Raw genomic sequence first — 13921 nt, 5'->3', positions numbered from 1 at the left:
CAAGATGGCAGCCTCCATCAGCTCACACAGCTGAATGCCCTCAAATGTGTCTGTCACCAGTGTCCATGTCCCCAGGGTGAGTCGCAGCCACCTCATGCATCCCTAGGAGACTCTCCAAGACCAGTAGGTAGGTCTGACCCAGGCTCCTATCAAATTACTGCTTTTGCCCTGGGTCCCAGTATGCATAATATTTTGTATGCACCCTTTAAGTTTGAAATCTCTTTTCCCCTAATTCTGTGGGGCTCCTGCAGTTAAGACCCGCTGACCTTCAAAGCCAAATGCTCTGGGGACTCGTATTCCCAGTGCTGGACCCCAGGGCTGGGGAGCCTTACCTGGGGCTCAGAACTCTCTTTCCTGTGGGAGAGCCTTTGCAGTGTATTTATTCTCTACTTTGTGGGTTGCCCACCCTTGGGGGTAATGTGAGTCTGTCCCTCCTACCTGTCATTGTGGTTCCTTCTTTATGTCTTTAGTGGTAGAAGATCTTTTCTGGTAGGTTCCAGTCTTTTTCATTGATTGTTATTCTGTAGATAGTTGTGATTTTTTTTATTGTGCTTGTGAGAGGAGGTGAGCTCAGGGTCTCTCTCCTCCATCGTCTTGGCCACTCTCTTTGGTCATAGTCTTCACATTTTCAGAATTAGTGTGTTGTTGAGACCCCAGACTCTTACTTCTCTTACTTCAACCTCAAGTTTTAACATTACTAATTCCATTATTTAGTAACTTCAAAATATTTGTTCACAGTGAGAAATCTACTTTGCTTCATGTCACACACAAATGCATACATATATGTAATGCCTGCTTACATATGTATCTGAAATATCTTAATTTTGTGCAGAACCTGGTAATATTCTATTCTATTCTATTTTTTCTTTTCTTTCTTTTTTTAAAGGCTAGTCATAACCCAGACATTGGTTTTAGACTCACAGTTTGGAAAACACTGATCTAGTGAATCAGTGGTATTGTGGAGCTCACTTTATGGTATTTAGCTTCATCTCTAGCCTCACTAGAAGTCACTTGTTACACTAAGAAAAGGAGGGTCACTTCAAGTCATTTTTAGAGTCATCATTACCATAAAGTTAATTAAATTACACTAAATTATAAGGAACCCTGGGCTTTGGAGTAACATGGAACTAGGCTCAAATTCTAGTCTTGCTGTTCTAAATCTGTGATCTTGGAAAAGTTACTTAACTTCTCTGAGCCTCAATCTCTTCATCTATAAGCCACATGTTAGAGGCAATAGTAGAGAGGTTAAAAGCATAAATTCTTGAGTCGTACATCCTGGATTCAAAACTGAGACCTTGGATCTTTAACCTCTCTGCCTGGATTATCAGTGAAAGCGGAGAACAACATTCACCTCATAGTGTTTTGGGGACTAAGTGAACAGCAGGATGTGGCCTAATATATAGGAAGCACTTAGTAAAAGTTAGTTGTTGTTACGTGTTAAAGGAGATGATAGTAACTACTAAAGATTTATTTTGAGAACAGATTAAAATAATGAATATAAAGTTCCTACCTCAATGATTAAGCAGGTAGCAGCATATAATTGAATGATTTAAACCTTTTCACATATTTAGTAGTTGGACATTTCTTATATCTATGTCATTACTCAACTCTGAAGCAGTTAAAATATTTTAGCATGAGTCTTAACCATATCAGTTATGCCAGGGATATCATAACATATGGGTAAACTACTTACTTTGGTATAAACTTATTTTGAGCTCTTGCGGTATTCACATTTTTTTCATGCCTTTCCGTTTGTTTTATTTTCTAAGTCATGTTTTCCTTATTTTCTGTCCTTATTTACTGTATTCTCTAACTTATTTATAAATCATATCATTAAAAGCACAGATTTTTAGCCACAAGGAACAATTCATCTCAGATCCCTATTAAAACATGAGCGCCAGAGAGTAGCTTTGCCAAGGTTTTTTCAGTTAGTGGCAAAGCTGGGACTGGATCCTAGTTTTTTTGACTTCCAATTTAATAAGTGTTTTTTTCTACAATACCAAGATGCATTTTAGAAATAAAGGGGTCAGACTTAGTATTTAATTTTAAATTTACCCTGGCTTTCTTATATTCTTCCTTGAAATCTTGAAGGAAAATTTAAAGGTAATTGGGTCATTAAAAAGATCATCCCCCATCATAAATTTGATTTCAGCAACATTTAGATTTGTTTCAGATATCCCTGTAAGATTGAGTTAAAAATTATTTTAACTCATCAAAATTAGGCTTACAATTTTTTTTTAATTTGTAACTATGTTGAGGTGATAAAATGTGGTAAATATTGAACATTAGTATTGTGAAAAGCTACCATATTGGTTTTGTAGGGCATGTAAATTTTACTTAAATTTTTATTATTTAAAAAAATTCTTTAGCAGACTACCTTAAATTCGCTATGGCCTTTGGCTAATTTTAATTTTTAACATTTGCTTTAACATTTTAGTATCGTCTATTCTAAATTATAAAAATTATCTAATTTGCGAATAATTCAGGTGCTTTTTTTTTTTTTCCACCATCATGCTTTGGCCTTTGATTCATTCATCAGCCCTTAATGAAGGAATAGGGCAGGATATAGAGTTGGTGGAACTCAGATATTGAGTTTTTCTAATTGTTACCTTTAGTGGTAAAACTTTCTTTGAAAGTCAGCAAAAGCTATTGAAATTAAAAATGCATGTTTAGGATCCTCTTTGGATATTGGTTTTCTATAATCAAGTGTTTACGCTGTGGGAAGATATATAATTCTGTTGAAATTCAGTGGTGTACCAGAAGATGACATAGGGGCCTTGTGAGAGAAGACTCCAGCTGTGTCTGGAAGAGGCTGGCCTTAGTGGCAAAAAGATGGAGGCATTTAAGGTGGGAAATTCTGAGGGGAGCCAGCCTTGGAAGGGAGGGTTGTTTCTCAGAATGTGATGTATATTCTGAGGTTGCAAATCACTTGAACAGACATCCTGAGATTAAAGCACTGTTTGGGTCAGTGGTAGCATTTTCTAGGTACTTTTGACCCTTCCTTCATCTTTAACTCTTATGTCAGCATTAACTAAAATTTGTGAACCATAAAATAGGAATACAATGTCTGATTTTTTTTCTGACTTTTGAGTTTAATTATATGAAGAATTTTAAAGGGTACATAAATGTAACCAGTTCTATCTTTAGTTGTATATTTAAATAACTTTCTTGACGATCAAATTTAGGACTATTTTGGAAAATGTGGTTGTCAAGTCTATATCTAGTCTGTCATGCACATGCACATATTCCCCCTTGTTTCGTGACACTAGTCCAGACTTTTGTCCCCTTCCAACTCGTACAGTGGCAACCTCCTAGTCAGTCTCCCTCATGATAGTTCTGATCCCTTCAAATGCAGTTTTCATCATTAAGAGTTTTAAATCTTTTGCCATGTATTCCTGCTTCATAGTGTTTAATTTACTCTGCCTGTCTCAAAAGACTTTTTTCCATCTAGTTAGTACCACAGTCTGACTTTCTAGTCACCTCCCCTCCCTGTTCTAGTCAAGCCATCTCCTCACTGTTCCTCTCATGGTGCTCGTTTTTTACTACCCTGAACCATACTCTTTCTCCTCTCATCTTCCCTTCCCTTTTCTGAGCTCTTATTCTACACAGTATCTCACAATGCAGCACTTCATTATTTTGTGTATACGGAATTAGATTACATCAGACTTCTGGAATTTCATCCCTGCATCTCAGTTCTTGCTATCTTTATAGTAAGTGCTCCATTAAAAAAAAAAAAAAGTATTAAGTGAGTAATCAAGGGATAGCAGCTGCAGAGGTAATGAAGAGTCCTTTTAAAACCAAAATGGATATTTTACTTTGGGGGGATGGGGGGAGTATAGTGTTTAAAAGTTGGAAGACTCTGAATGAGTGAGGGAAGCTATTTCCGATGCAGCAGAATTCTAGGATGAGAGATCATGGAAGACAGGTATCCTTAGACCAGTTGTTCTCAAGTATACAAGATATGTTCTTGGTGTCAAGTTTTATCTTCATTTCATTTAACACACTGGAATTGTCTGAGAGTTGAAAAATTGTCTTTCTCACTGCCACCCATGCTGAGGTAGGTAGGTCCTTGGGAAAGGGAGGCATGGGGATGAGGTCCAGTGGAAGACATATAAAAGTATCCAATTTCTGGTATCTAAGGAGAGAGAAGAATAACCAGTAATTATGGTAGTAGAGTCCTAGGAGTCTAGTTTGAACAGCATTCTCAACTAATGCAGTAATGTAACTGATGAGTGACAGAGTGGTGGCATTCAGCTTGTAGTTTTATTTGGCCATACTTTCCACATTCTTTCTCCTGAGGAAATGCCCAAACGTGTAGATTCGAGTGACAGCAAGGCAGTTAAATAATCTAGGATATGAATGTGGTTTTGTTTTACACTCCAGCAGCTATAAAATCAGCAAAGAAAAATCTGGATCCTTTTTTTCCCTACATTTCTTCTTTGCTCTAACTCTGAATTAAAAGTTTAATTTAGGGATTATTTAATTCCTACCCTTTATCTTCATCAAGAATCTAGAAGCTTTTTATAACTGTAAAAAAGTTGCAATTTTCTTGAGCTTCTGCCAGTAGTGTACAGTGATGCCAAAATTTATGTGTGGGAAAGTTGATTTCAATGAGGGTAATTTAGCTGAAGTTTAGTCTAAGAAACTAGTGTTTTGCTGCCAAGCAATTATTTGCATTTCTAGAAAATGACTTACACTTTTTACCAATGCCTTCCTTTCATCATAGACTAGTTGCTTAAGTTAGTTATTGTCACTAATGGTATATTTTCTATAAAGGAAACTATATTCTTGTTTAATTTGGTTAACCTCAGACATTAAAAAAAATATGTGAGGTTGAGTACTTCTATTAAATGTTGCCTTTTGCTTGAATAAAATCCACAGGAATTAAATGAACAGCTAGAGAAAAAGAAAGAAGTGGAAGAACGTCAAAAGAGAAAGATAATTGCTGAAGAAAAGCACAAGGAATGGGTTCAGAAAAAGAATGAACAGGTAAGGAGAAAAAAGTGTGCACACATACTGATGTCTCCTTTGCAAAGTCTTCTTCCTGTTACTCCTTGTCATTACCTATGTTTTCTCATTTTCTCTTAGATTCTTTCTTCTCTAACCCGATTTTTTTTTTCTCCCCTCAGGGACATTTATCAGATCTTTTGCCCTTTGCTCTCTGCTTCTCTCCCTTCTCCCTCATGTGGCTTCCACTCGTATCTGACTGCAGGTAGTCATGAAGTTTGTATCTCCAGACCTGACCTCCCAGAGCCTTGGATTTTCATCTGTTAGGTTGGTAGGGACCTCTGGACCTGCAAATATAAAACAACCCATTTTTATCCATTCTCCTCTCATAGAACCATCATTCTGACTCCTTGATTTCTGATATTAGTACTACTATCATCTCAATCACCTAGGCATAATCAGAATTCTTTTGTTTCTAATCATCCTCGCCTTTCCTTTACAGTCACTACTCTCCTGTTTGTGATCTCTTCCTGTCAGGTCTCATCACATTTTTCAACTTATTTATTGTTTATTTCCCCATACTGAAATGTAAGCCCCATAAGGGCAGGGATTTCTGCCTCTTGTTCAGTTATCCTGCAGCTAGATCAGTACCTGATGCTTAAAAATGCCCCAAAATATGACTTCATCCTCTGTGTCCTTGCCAGACTAATCTTGCCAAAAAGTCAAGTGTCATCCCTCAGTTCAAAATATATCTTTCATGATTCCCCACTGTCCTCTGAATAACATTTGAACTGTTCTAGCCTGGCTGGTTAAATACCTTCTACTCTCTGCTCTCCGAGCCACATCTCCTTCCAACTGTGCTGGCCTTCATTCCATACTATCAGCTTCTGACTGGCATCTTTGGGGAGCACACTCAGGATAAGCATGGCCCATCTTCTTGGAGTATTAGTCTTGCTGGAAAATTTTGAAAGGAAAAATGTTAGTTTTATGTTAAAGCAAGCATAGATATTTAATAGAGTAGAACATAAATTTTATATTATTTTTAAAATACACAGTAGATTTCAAAGAAATCTTGGGCTTTGGACTGTGCTCCCCTGCCCCTAGGAATATATGTTCATGAGAAGTTTTGAGAACACTTCTGTGTCTCATTTCCTTTTTTCTAATATGGTATCTCTTCAGTATGGGATCTCATCACATTTTTCACCCTACCTTTCATTATCCAACTCAAAGTATTTCCTACATGAATCATTCGCTGATCACATGCTGGAAATTCTTTTCTTCTGAGTCCTTGTTTAATTTATATCACTTTATACAAAATACAATGCAGTATATGATATACTTTGTTGCTAGTTGTATTATGCACATGTCTTTACTTCCCTTGTAAGTAAGTTTTTTCTTTTTTTAATAAATTTATTTTTGGCTGCGTTGGGTCTTCGTTGCTGCGTGCAGGCTTTTCTTTAGTTGTGGCTCACAGGGGCTACTCTTTGTTGTGGTGCACAGGCTTCTCATTGCAGTGGCTTCTCTTGTTGTGGAGCACAGGCTCTAGGCGTGCGGGCTTCAGTAGTTGCGGCTCACGGAATCTAGAGCGCAGGCTCAGTGGTTGTGGCCCACGGGCTTAGTCGCTCCGTGGCGTATGGGATCTTCCCGGACCAGGGCTCAAACCCATGTCCCCTGCATTGGCAGGTGGATTCTCAACCACTGCACCACCAGGGAAGCCCCCCTTGTAATTTTAAGACCCTTAAGGATAGGAGCTTTTTGGTTTTTTTGTTTTTTTTAAGTTATTTTCTATCCATTACAAGATCTAACTAACATAATGCTTTGTAATATAGTAAGCATTTGTTTTTGGAATAAATGAGTGAATGAATAAACGTATCATTTTCCTTTCAGTTTTAATACAGTCTTGTATTAGATCTCAAATTAGAAATGTAAAAAATATCTTGTCACTTTGTTTTCTGTTGTGATTTTTTTTACACATTTAGAATGGTACTGCTTTTATTATTAATATCCAATTTTATGAATTCAGTCAAATGTTTAAGTTGTAAGACAAAAATTTTAAATTATTTCTAACTTTTGGGTCCTAACTATTATTGAATGCAATGCCTAGTGGTATTAATAATAGTACCTAGTAAATAATTCCAGTAAATTGAAGATGACATAGCTTTCTTCATCCAAGTATTATAAGAAGGAAATTGGCTAGGCGTGTGTATGTTATAACCATAAATATATTTGTTCTTTACTTCAGAAGTAAATTATTTTTTTTTAAGTTTGCTACATCCCATAATACAAGAAAGAATTCTTTGTGAATAAATGCCAAAATCAAAATAAGCCTGTGTAACTACAACCAAGCTTTGAGTGATACTTTTTTGAAATATATAGCTAGAAAATAAAAGTTTTGCATGTACTGAATAGTATGCTCTCTCTCCTCTAAAAGCTTCTCTTATCTTCTGACTCCATTAAGCTCATTTTACCATGCTAATCAAACATAGTTGTTGTTTGTCTAAGAATGTAGAGATGATATATTCTCTGTTTTAATTAGTGGCAGTAGATCTAATCCAATTATTTGAGAAAAATTATTTCTTTCTTTTGAAGGGAAGTGGCTTGCCCTGACATAAATCACTAATTATCGAAAGCAAGATTCCATAAGGTTGAGAAGAGTTTAAAATTGAACCTTGAAAAATTTACTTATTCTGCAGAATTCCTGTGCATACTAAGGAATAATTGATCACTCTTGTTTTTTTTTTGTTTTGTTTTGTGCCTTAAGAACTATCAGATTTCTTATTTCAGTCTTGGTTATACTTACCTCTATTTGTAAAGACTGCTCTTCTGGTTCTTCTCTTCCTGTCTGGCATCTAGCTTTTTTCTCCTCTGTTTACATTTCATGGTGTGTGGTCCTCTGCTGCTTCCAGCTTCATTCACATTTTAGATATATCTGTGGCATTATTTTCTCTAAGTCATTTTCACTGTGTTCTATCAAAAAATCAGACAAAAAGAATTTATGTATCCATTAGCAAAGCTAATTTCTTATATTGTGCTATAAATCGTTAAATCCTTTTCAAATAAATGGCTTATCTCATCTGGTACTCTGACATTTGTGTTGCCATGCTAATTCATTTTTTAGATTTGTTTTTTTACAGCGTATTACCACATATCTTGCAAAAGGACATTTGCCTTCATTGTTTGAGAATTAAAAATAACTTTATTTTTAAACAGTTTTTTTAAACCATGGAACTGCTTTTTTAATGTAAAAAATTAATTCCAATCAGCAAAGTGTATGATTGATAACACTGTCATCAGTGCATCATTCATGCATTCAACACGTTTATTATGTGCCAGATACTGTTGAAGAAACCAAAATAGAAATTCAGAAACTTTGAGTAGTCAGTTGGTTTGTTAGTTTCCTTTAGTTTGAAGAAACAAAGGTTCTCTCAGGGCACCATCTTAAAAAAAAAAAGATTTATTGTTATTCTCTGTGTGGTACAGCACTGCAGTGCCAGAAAATCTGAAGCCACTTAGTGGCTGGCTGCTCTCTCTCAGTACTTCTCTCTGAATGTCTGCTCTGGTCTCGTTTTGCTAACTAAAGGCATTCTATCCTCTCTTCTGTAGTTTAAATGCTGCAGAGGGCCTGTCTGTCTGATGTTTTAAAATCAACTTCATTGAGCAATAATTTACATACAATAAAACACACCCATTTTAAGTTTGATGAGGTTTGACAAGCTTATGTACCTGTGAAACCGGCATTACAGTCAAGGTAGAGAACATTTCCTTCACTCCAGATAGTTCCCTTGTGCTCCCTTGCATTCAGCCCCTGCTTCCCACCAACTAACCCCAGCTGCAAGGAAGGATAAGTCTGCTTTCTGTTCCTGTAGATTAGATTTGCCTTTTCTAGTATTTCCTATAGGTAGAATCATTCAATATATATTCCTTTGTGTCAGGCTTCTTCTGTTTTTAAAAATTGCCGATATTTCAGGTATTAAGATTGTTCTTTTTTATTGCTGAGTGATATTCTATTCTGTGGAATACCACAAGTTGTCTAACCATTCACTAGTTGATGGATAATTGGGTTGTTTCCAGTTTTGGGATATTATGAATAAAATTCTGTGACCACTTACGTACAAGTCTTTTTGTGGATACTTGTTTTCATTGCTCTTGGGTAAATGCCTAGGAACTGAATTGCTGGGTTGTATGGTAAGTGTGTGTTTAACTTTAAAAAATAGTTCAGCAATTTCTTATAAAGTGCTTGTGCCACTTCTACATTCCTACCACTATTGTCTGAGAGTTCCAAGTGCACCACATCCTTGCCAGATTCTCAGTCTTTTTAACGTTGTCATTCTATTAAGTGTGTAGTAGTTTATCATCGTTTTAATTTCCATTTTCCTGAGATATAATGGTATTTACCATCTTTTCATAAGCTTATTCTCTTTGTCTGCTAGGGCTGTCGTGACAAAATATTGAATACCACAGATTGAGTGGCTTAAACAACAGAAATTTATTTTCTTACAGTTCTGTAGGCTGACAGTCCAAATGAAGGTATCTGGAAGGTTTGGTTTCTCTTGCAGCCTCTCTCTTTGGATTGCAGATGACTGACTTCTCTCCATACCCTCACATGGCCTTTTCTGTGTACATGCCCATCCCTGATGTCTCCTCTTCCTCTTGTAAGGACACCAGTCCTTTTGGATTAGGGCCCCACCTTTATGAACTTGATTACCTCTTTAAAAGTCCTGTCTCAAAACACAGTTACAGGCTGGGGAATCAAGATGGTGGAGGAATAGGACAGGGAGCTCACCTACTCCCACAAAAACATTCAAAACACATCTGCAAGTGGAACGATTCACATAGAATATCTAATGAACGCCAGCAGAAGACCTCAAACTTCTGAAAGGACAAGAAAACCTCCAAGTAACTGGGTAGGACAAAAGGAAATAGAAAGGAATGGGGACGGGCCTGCACCACAGGGAGGGAGCTGTGAAGGAGAAAAGGTTCCCGCACCCTGGGAGTCCCTTCACTGGTGGGGGATCAGCCTGGATGGAGGCGGAGCTTCAGAGCCTAGGAGGAGAGCACAGCAACCGGTTTGCAGAAGGCAAAATGGAGAGTAACCTGCACAGAAGGTCGGCACCACCACCTTGCGTTCTCCAGCCTGAGATGCTCCTCTGTTGATGCGGGTGGGGACTGGGTGCTGAAGCTCAGGCCTCAGAGGTCAGACCCAGGGAAGGGACCAGGGTTGGTTGTTCAGAGACAGTCTGCAGAGGCTAGCTTGTGGCAACTGAGGGTGTACTCAGGAGAAGCTGGTGCCTGCCAGAAAAGTAAGGTGCCACTATTAGGGGCACATGAGGAGAGGGACAGGACCACCATAAGAGCTTCTTTCCCTGTAAGTACTCCCAGGCAACGGGACACTGCCTACAGAAGCTCTGGGTGTGGGCTCAAGTCACCACTGCAATCATGGGCTCCATAGGCAGGCACGGGCCACCACTACGAGATCCACAAGAAGTTGCCAAGTGCTGCCCACACTGTCCGGGGAGTGCACAAGGGCTGCTGCACCTGCACACCCCATATCAAGGGGATAACAGCCAGCCCATGCTGAGGAAAGAGACAGCAAGCATCCAAACTAAAAGCAGCCCCTTGATTCTGGAAAAGATGGTGGAGTAGAAGGCCTTGAGCTCACCTCCTCTCATGAAAATACTATAATCACAACAAACTGCTGAACAACTATCAACAAAGAAGACTGGAACCTACCAAAAAAGATAGTTTACATTCAAAGACAAAGAAGAAGCCACAATGAGATGGTAGGAGGGCGCTTTCACAACATAATCAAATCCCATACCCGTCAGGTGGGCAACCCACAGACTGGAAAATAATTATATCACAGAGGTTCTCCCACAAGAGTGAAAGTCCTGAGCCCCACTTCAGCCTCCCCAGGCTGAGGGTCTGGCATCAGGAAGAGGAATCCCAGAGCACTTGGCTTTGAAGACCAGTGGGGCTTGAGTGCAGGAGCTCCACAGGACTGGGGGAAACAGAGACTCCACTCTTGGAGGGCACACACAAGGTTTCATGTACACTGGGACCCAGCACAAAGAAGTAATTCCATAGGAGCTTGGGCTGGACCTACCTATGAGTCTTGGAGGGTCTCCTGGGGAGGTTGAGATTGGCTCTGGATCACTATGGGGGGGGGGCAAGGACACTGGTGGCAGAGGCCCCAGAGAATATTGATTGGCTTGAGCTCTCCCAGAGGTTGCCATTTTGGCATCAAGACCTGGCCCTACCCAGCAGCCTAGAGGCTCCAGTGCGTGAATGCCTTAGGCCAAACAACCAGCAAGATAGGAACACAGCCCCACCCATCAGCAGACAGGCTGCCTAAAGCCGTACTGAGCTTACAGCCACCTCTAAACACACCCTTTGACATGGTCTGCCCGCCAGAGGGACAAGACCCAGCTCCACACACCAGTGGGTAGGGACCAGTCCCAACAGGAAGCCTGCACAAGCCTCAGGACCAAACTCACCTACCAGAGGGCAGACACCAGAAGCAAGAGCTATGATCCTGCAGCCAGTGGAAAAAAGACCACAAACACAGAAAGCTAGACAAAATGAGATGGCAGAGAAATATGTTCCAGACAAAGGAACAAGATAAAAACCCACAAGAACAACTGAATCAAGTGGAGATAGGCAAACTACCTGCAAAAGAATTTAGAGTAATGATAGTAAAGATGATCCAAAATTTCTGAAAAGAATGGAGGCACAGATTGAGAAGATACAAATGATGTTTAACAAAGAGAAGATCTAAAGAATAAACAAACAGATGAACAATACAATAACTGGAATGAAAAATACACTAGAAGGAAGCAATAGCACAAGAATTGAGGCAGAAGAATGAATAAGTGAGCTGGAAGACAGAATGTTGGAAATCACTGCTGCAGAACAGAATGAAGAAAAAAGAATGAAAAGAAATGAGGACAGTCTTGGAGACCTCTGTGACAACATTAAATGCACCAATATTAGCACTGTAGGGGTCCCAGAAGGAGAAGAGAGAAAAAGCCTGAGAAAATATTTGAAGAGATTATAGCTGAAAACGTCCTTAACATTAGAAAGGAAACACTCAAGTCTGGGAAGCACAGAGAGTCCCATACAAGATAAACCTAAGGAGGAACAAGATGAGACACATACTAATCAAACTGATGAAAATTAAATAGAAACAATTAAAAACAACAGGGAAGAGAAAAAATAACATACAAGGGAATCCCCGTAAGGTATCTGCTGATTTTTCAGCAGAAAATCTGTAGGCCAGAAGGGAGTGGATGATATATTTAAAGTGACAAAAGGGACAAACCTACTACCAAGAATACTCTACCCAGCAGACTGGCATTCAGATTTGACGGAGAAATCAAAAGCTTTATGGACAAACAAAACGTAAGAGAATTCAGCACCACCAAACCAACTTTGAAACAAGTGCTAAAGGAATTTCTCTAGGCAGAAAAGACCACAACTAGAATCAAGAAAATTATGAATGGGAAAGCTCACCAGTTAAGATAAACATAAAGCAGAGGTAGGAAATCTCCACACACAAATATGATAGTAAAACCAGCAGTCGTGAGAAGAGAGTACAAATGCAGGATATTGATAATGCATTGGAAATTAAGAGACCAGCAAGTTAAAACAGTCTTGTACATATATAGACTGCTAGGTCAAAACCTTTTGGGAACCACAAACCAAAATTCTACAATAGATACACACACGAAAAAGAAGAAGCAACCCAATCACAACGCTAAAAGATAGACATCAAATCACAAGAGAAGGGCTTCCCTGGTGGCACAGTGGTTGGGAGTCTGCCTGCCGATGCAGGGTACACGGGTTCGTGCCCCAGTCCGGGAGGATCCCACATGCCGGGGAGCGGCTGGGCCCGTGGGTCACGGCCGCTGAGCCTGCACGTCCAGAGCCTGTGCTCTGCGGTGGGAGAGGCCACGGTAGTGAGAGGCCCGTGTACCGCAAAGGGGGAAAAAAAATCACAAGAGAAGAGGAAGGGAAGAAAAAAGGCCTACAAAAACAAATCTAGTTAACAAATTGGCAGTAAGAACAGACATATCGATAATTACCTTAAATGTAAATGGATTAAATGCTCCAACCAAAAGACACAGACAGGCTGAATGTATACAAAAACAAGACCCATATATATGCTGTCTACAAGAGACCCGCTTTAGCCCTAGGGACACATACAGAGGGAATGTGAGGGGACGGAAAAAGGTATCCCATGCAAATGGAAATCAAAAGAAAGCTGGAGTATCAAAACTCACATCACACAAAATAGACTTTAAAATAAAGACTGTTACAAGAGACAAAGAAGGACACTACATAACGATCATGGGATCAATCCACGAAGAAGATATAACAATTACAAATATATGTGTACCCAACATAGGAGCACCTCAATATACAAGGCAAATGCTAACAGCCATAGAAAAAGAAATTGACACTAACACAATAATAGTGGGGGACTTTAACACCCCAGTCCCATCACTGGACAGATCATCCAGACAGAAAATCAACAAGGAAACACAGGTCTTGAATGACATACTAGACCCTATGGACTTAATTGGTATTTATTACAACATTCCTTTGATTGTTCTCAAGTGCATATGGAACATTCTCCAGGATAGATCACATCTTGGGCCACAAATCAACCCTCAGTAAATTTAAGAAAATTGAAATCATATCAAGAATATTTTCTAACCACAACACTATGAGATTAGAAATCAATTACAGGAAATAAAAACCGTAAAAAACACAAACACATGGAGGCTAAATAACATGTTACAAAACAACCATGGATCACTGAAGAAATCAAAGAGGAAATTAAAAAATACCTAGAGACAAAAAATAAATAAATAAAAAATACTAGAGACAAATGACAATGAAAACACGATGATCCAAAACCTATGGGGTGCAGCAAAAGCAGTTCTATGAGGGAAGTTCATAGCAATACAGTCTT

General features: G+C 38.9%; 1 protein-coding gene across 1 annotated transcript in view; it reads left to right on the top strand.

Moving 5' to 3' along the window:
- The window catches only part of CCDC34 (coiled-coil domain containing 34), a gene marked incomplete at its 5' end in the record, with an annotated part of 50626 nt that overhangs the window by 20479 nt on the left and 16226 nt on the right, over positions 1 to 13921 (top strand). Inside the window, one exon of the mRNA XM_082843994.1 lies at positions 4882 to 4989. Coding sequence (XP_082700120.1) covers positions 4882 to 4989 — 108 coding nt within the window. The remainder of the gene's footprint in view (positions 1 to 4881; positions 4990 to 13921) is intronic.

Source organism: Leucopleurus acutus (genome assembly GCF_964270905.1).
Source record: "Leucopleurus acutus genome assembly, chromosome: 8".
Classification (NCBI taxonomy): domain Eukaryota; kingdom Metazoa; phylum Chordata; class Mammalia; order Artiodactyla; family Delphinidae; genus Leucopleurus; species Leucopleurus acutus.
This window is presented reverse-complemented; position numbering and strand designations above follow the sequence as displayed.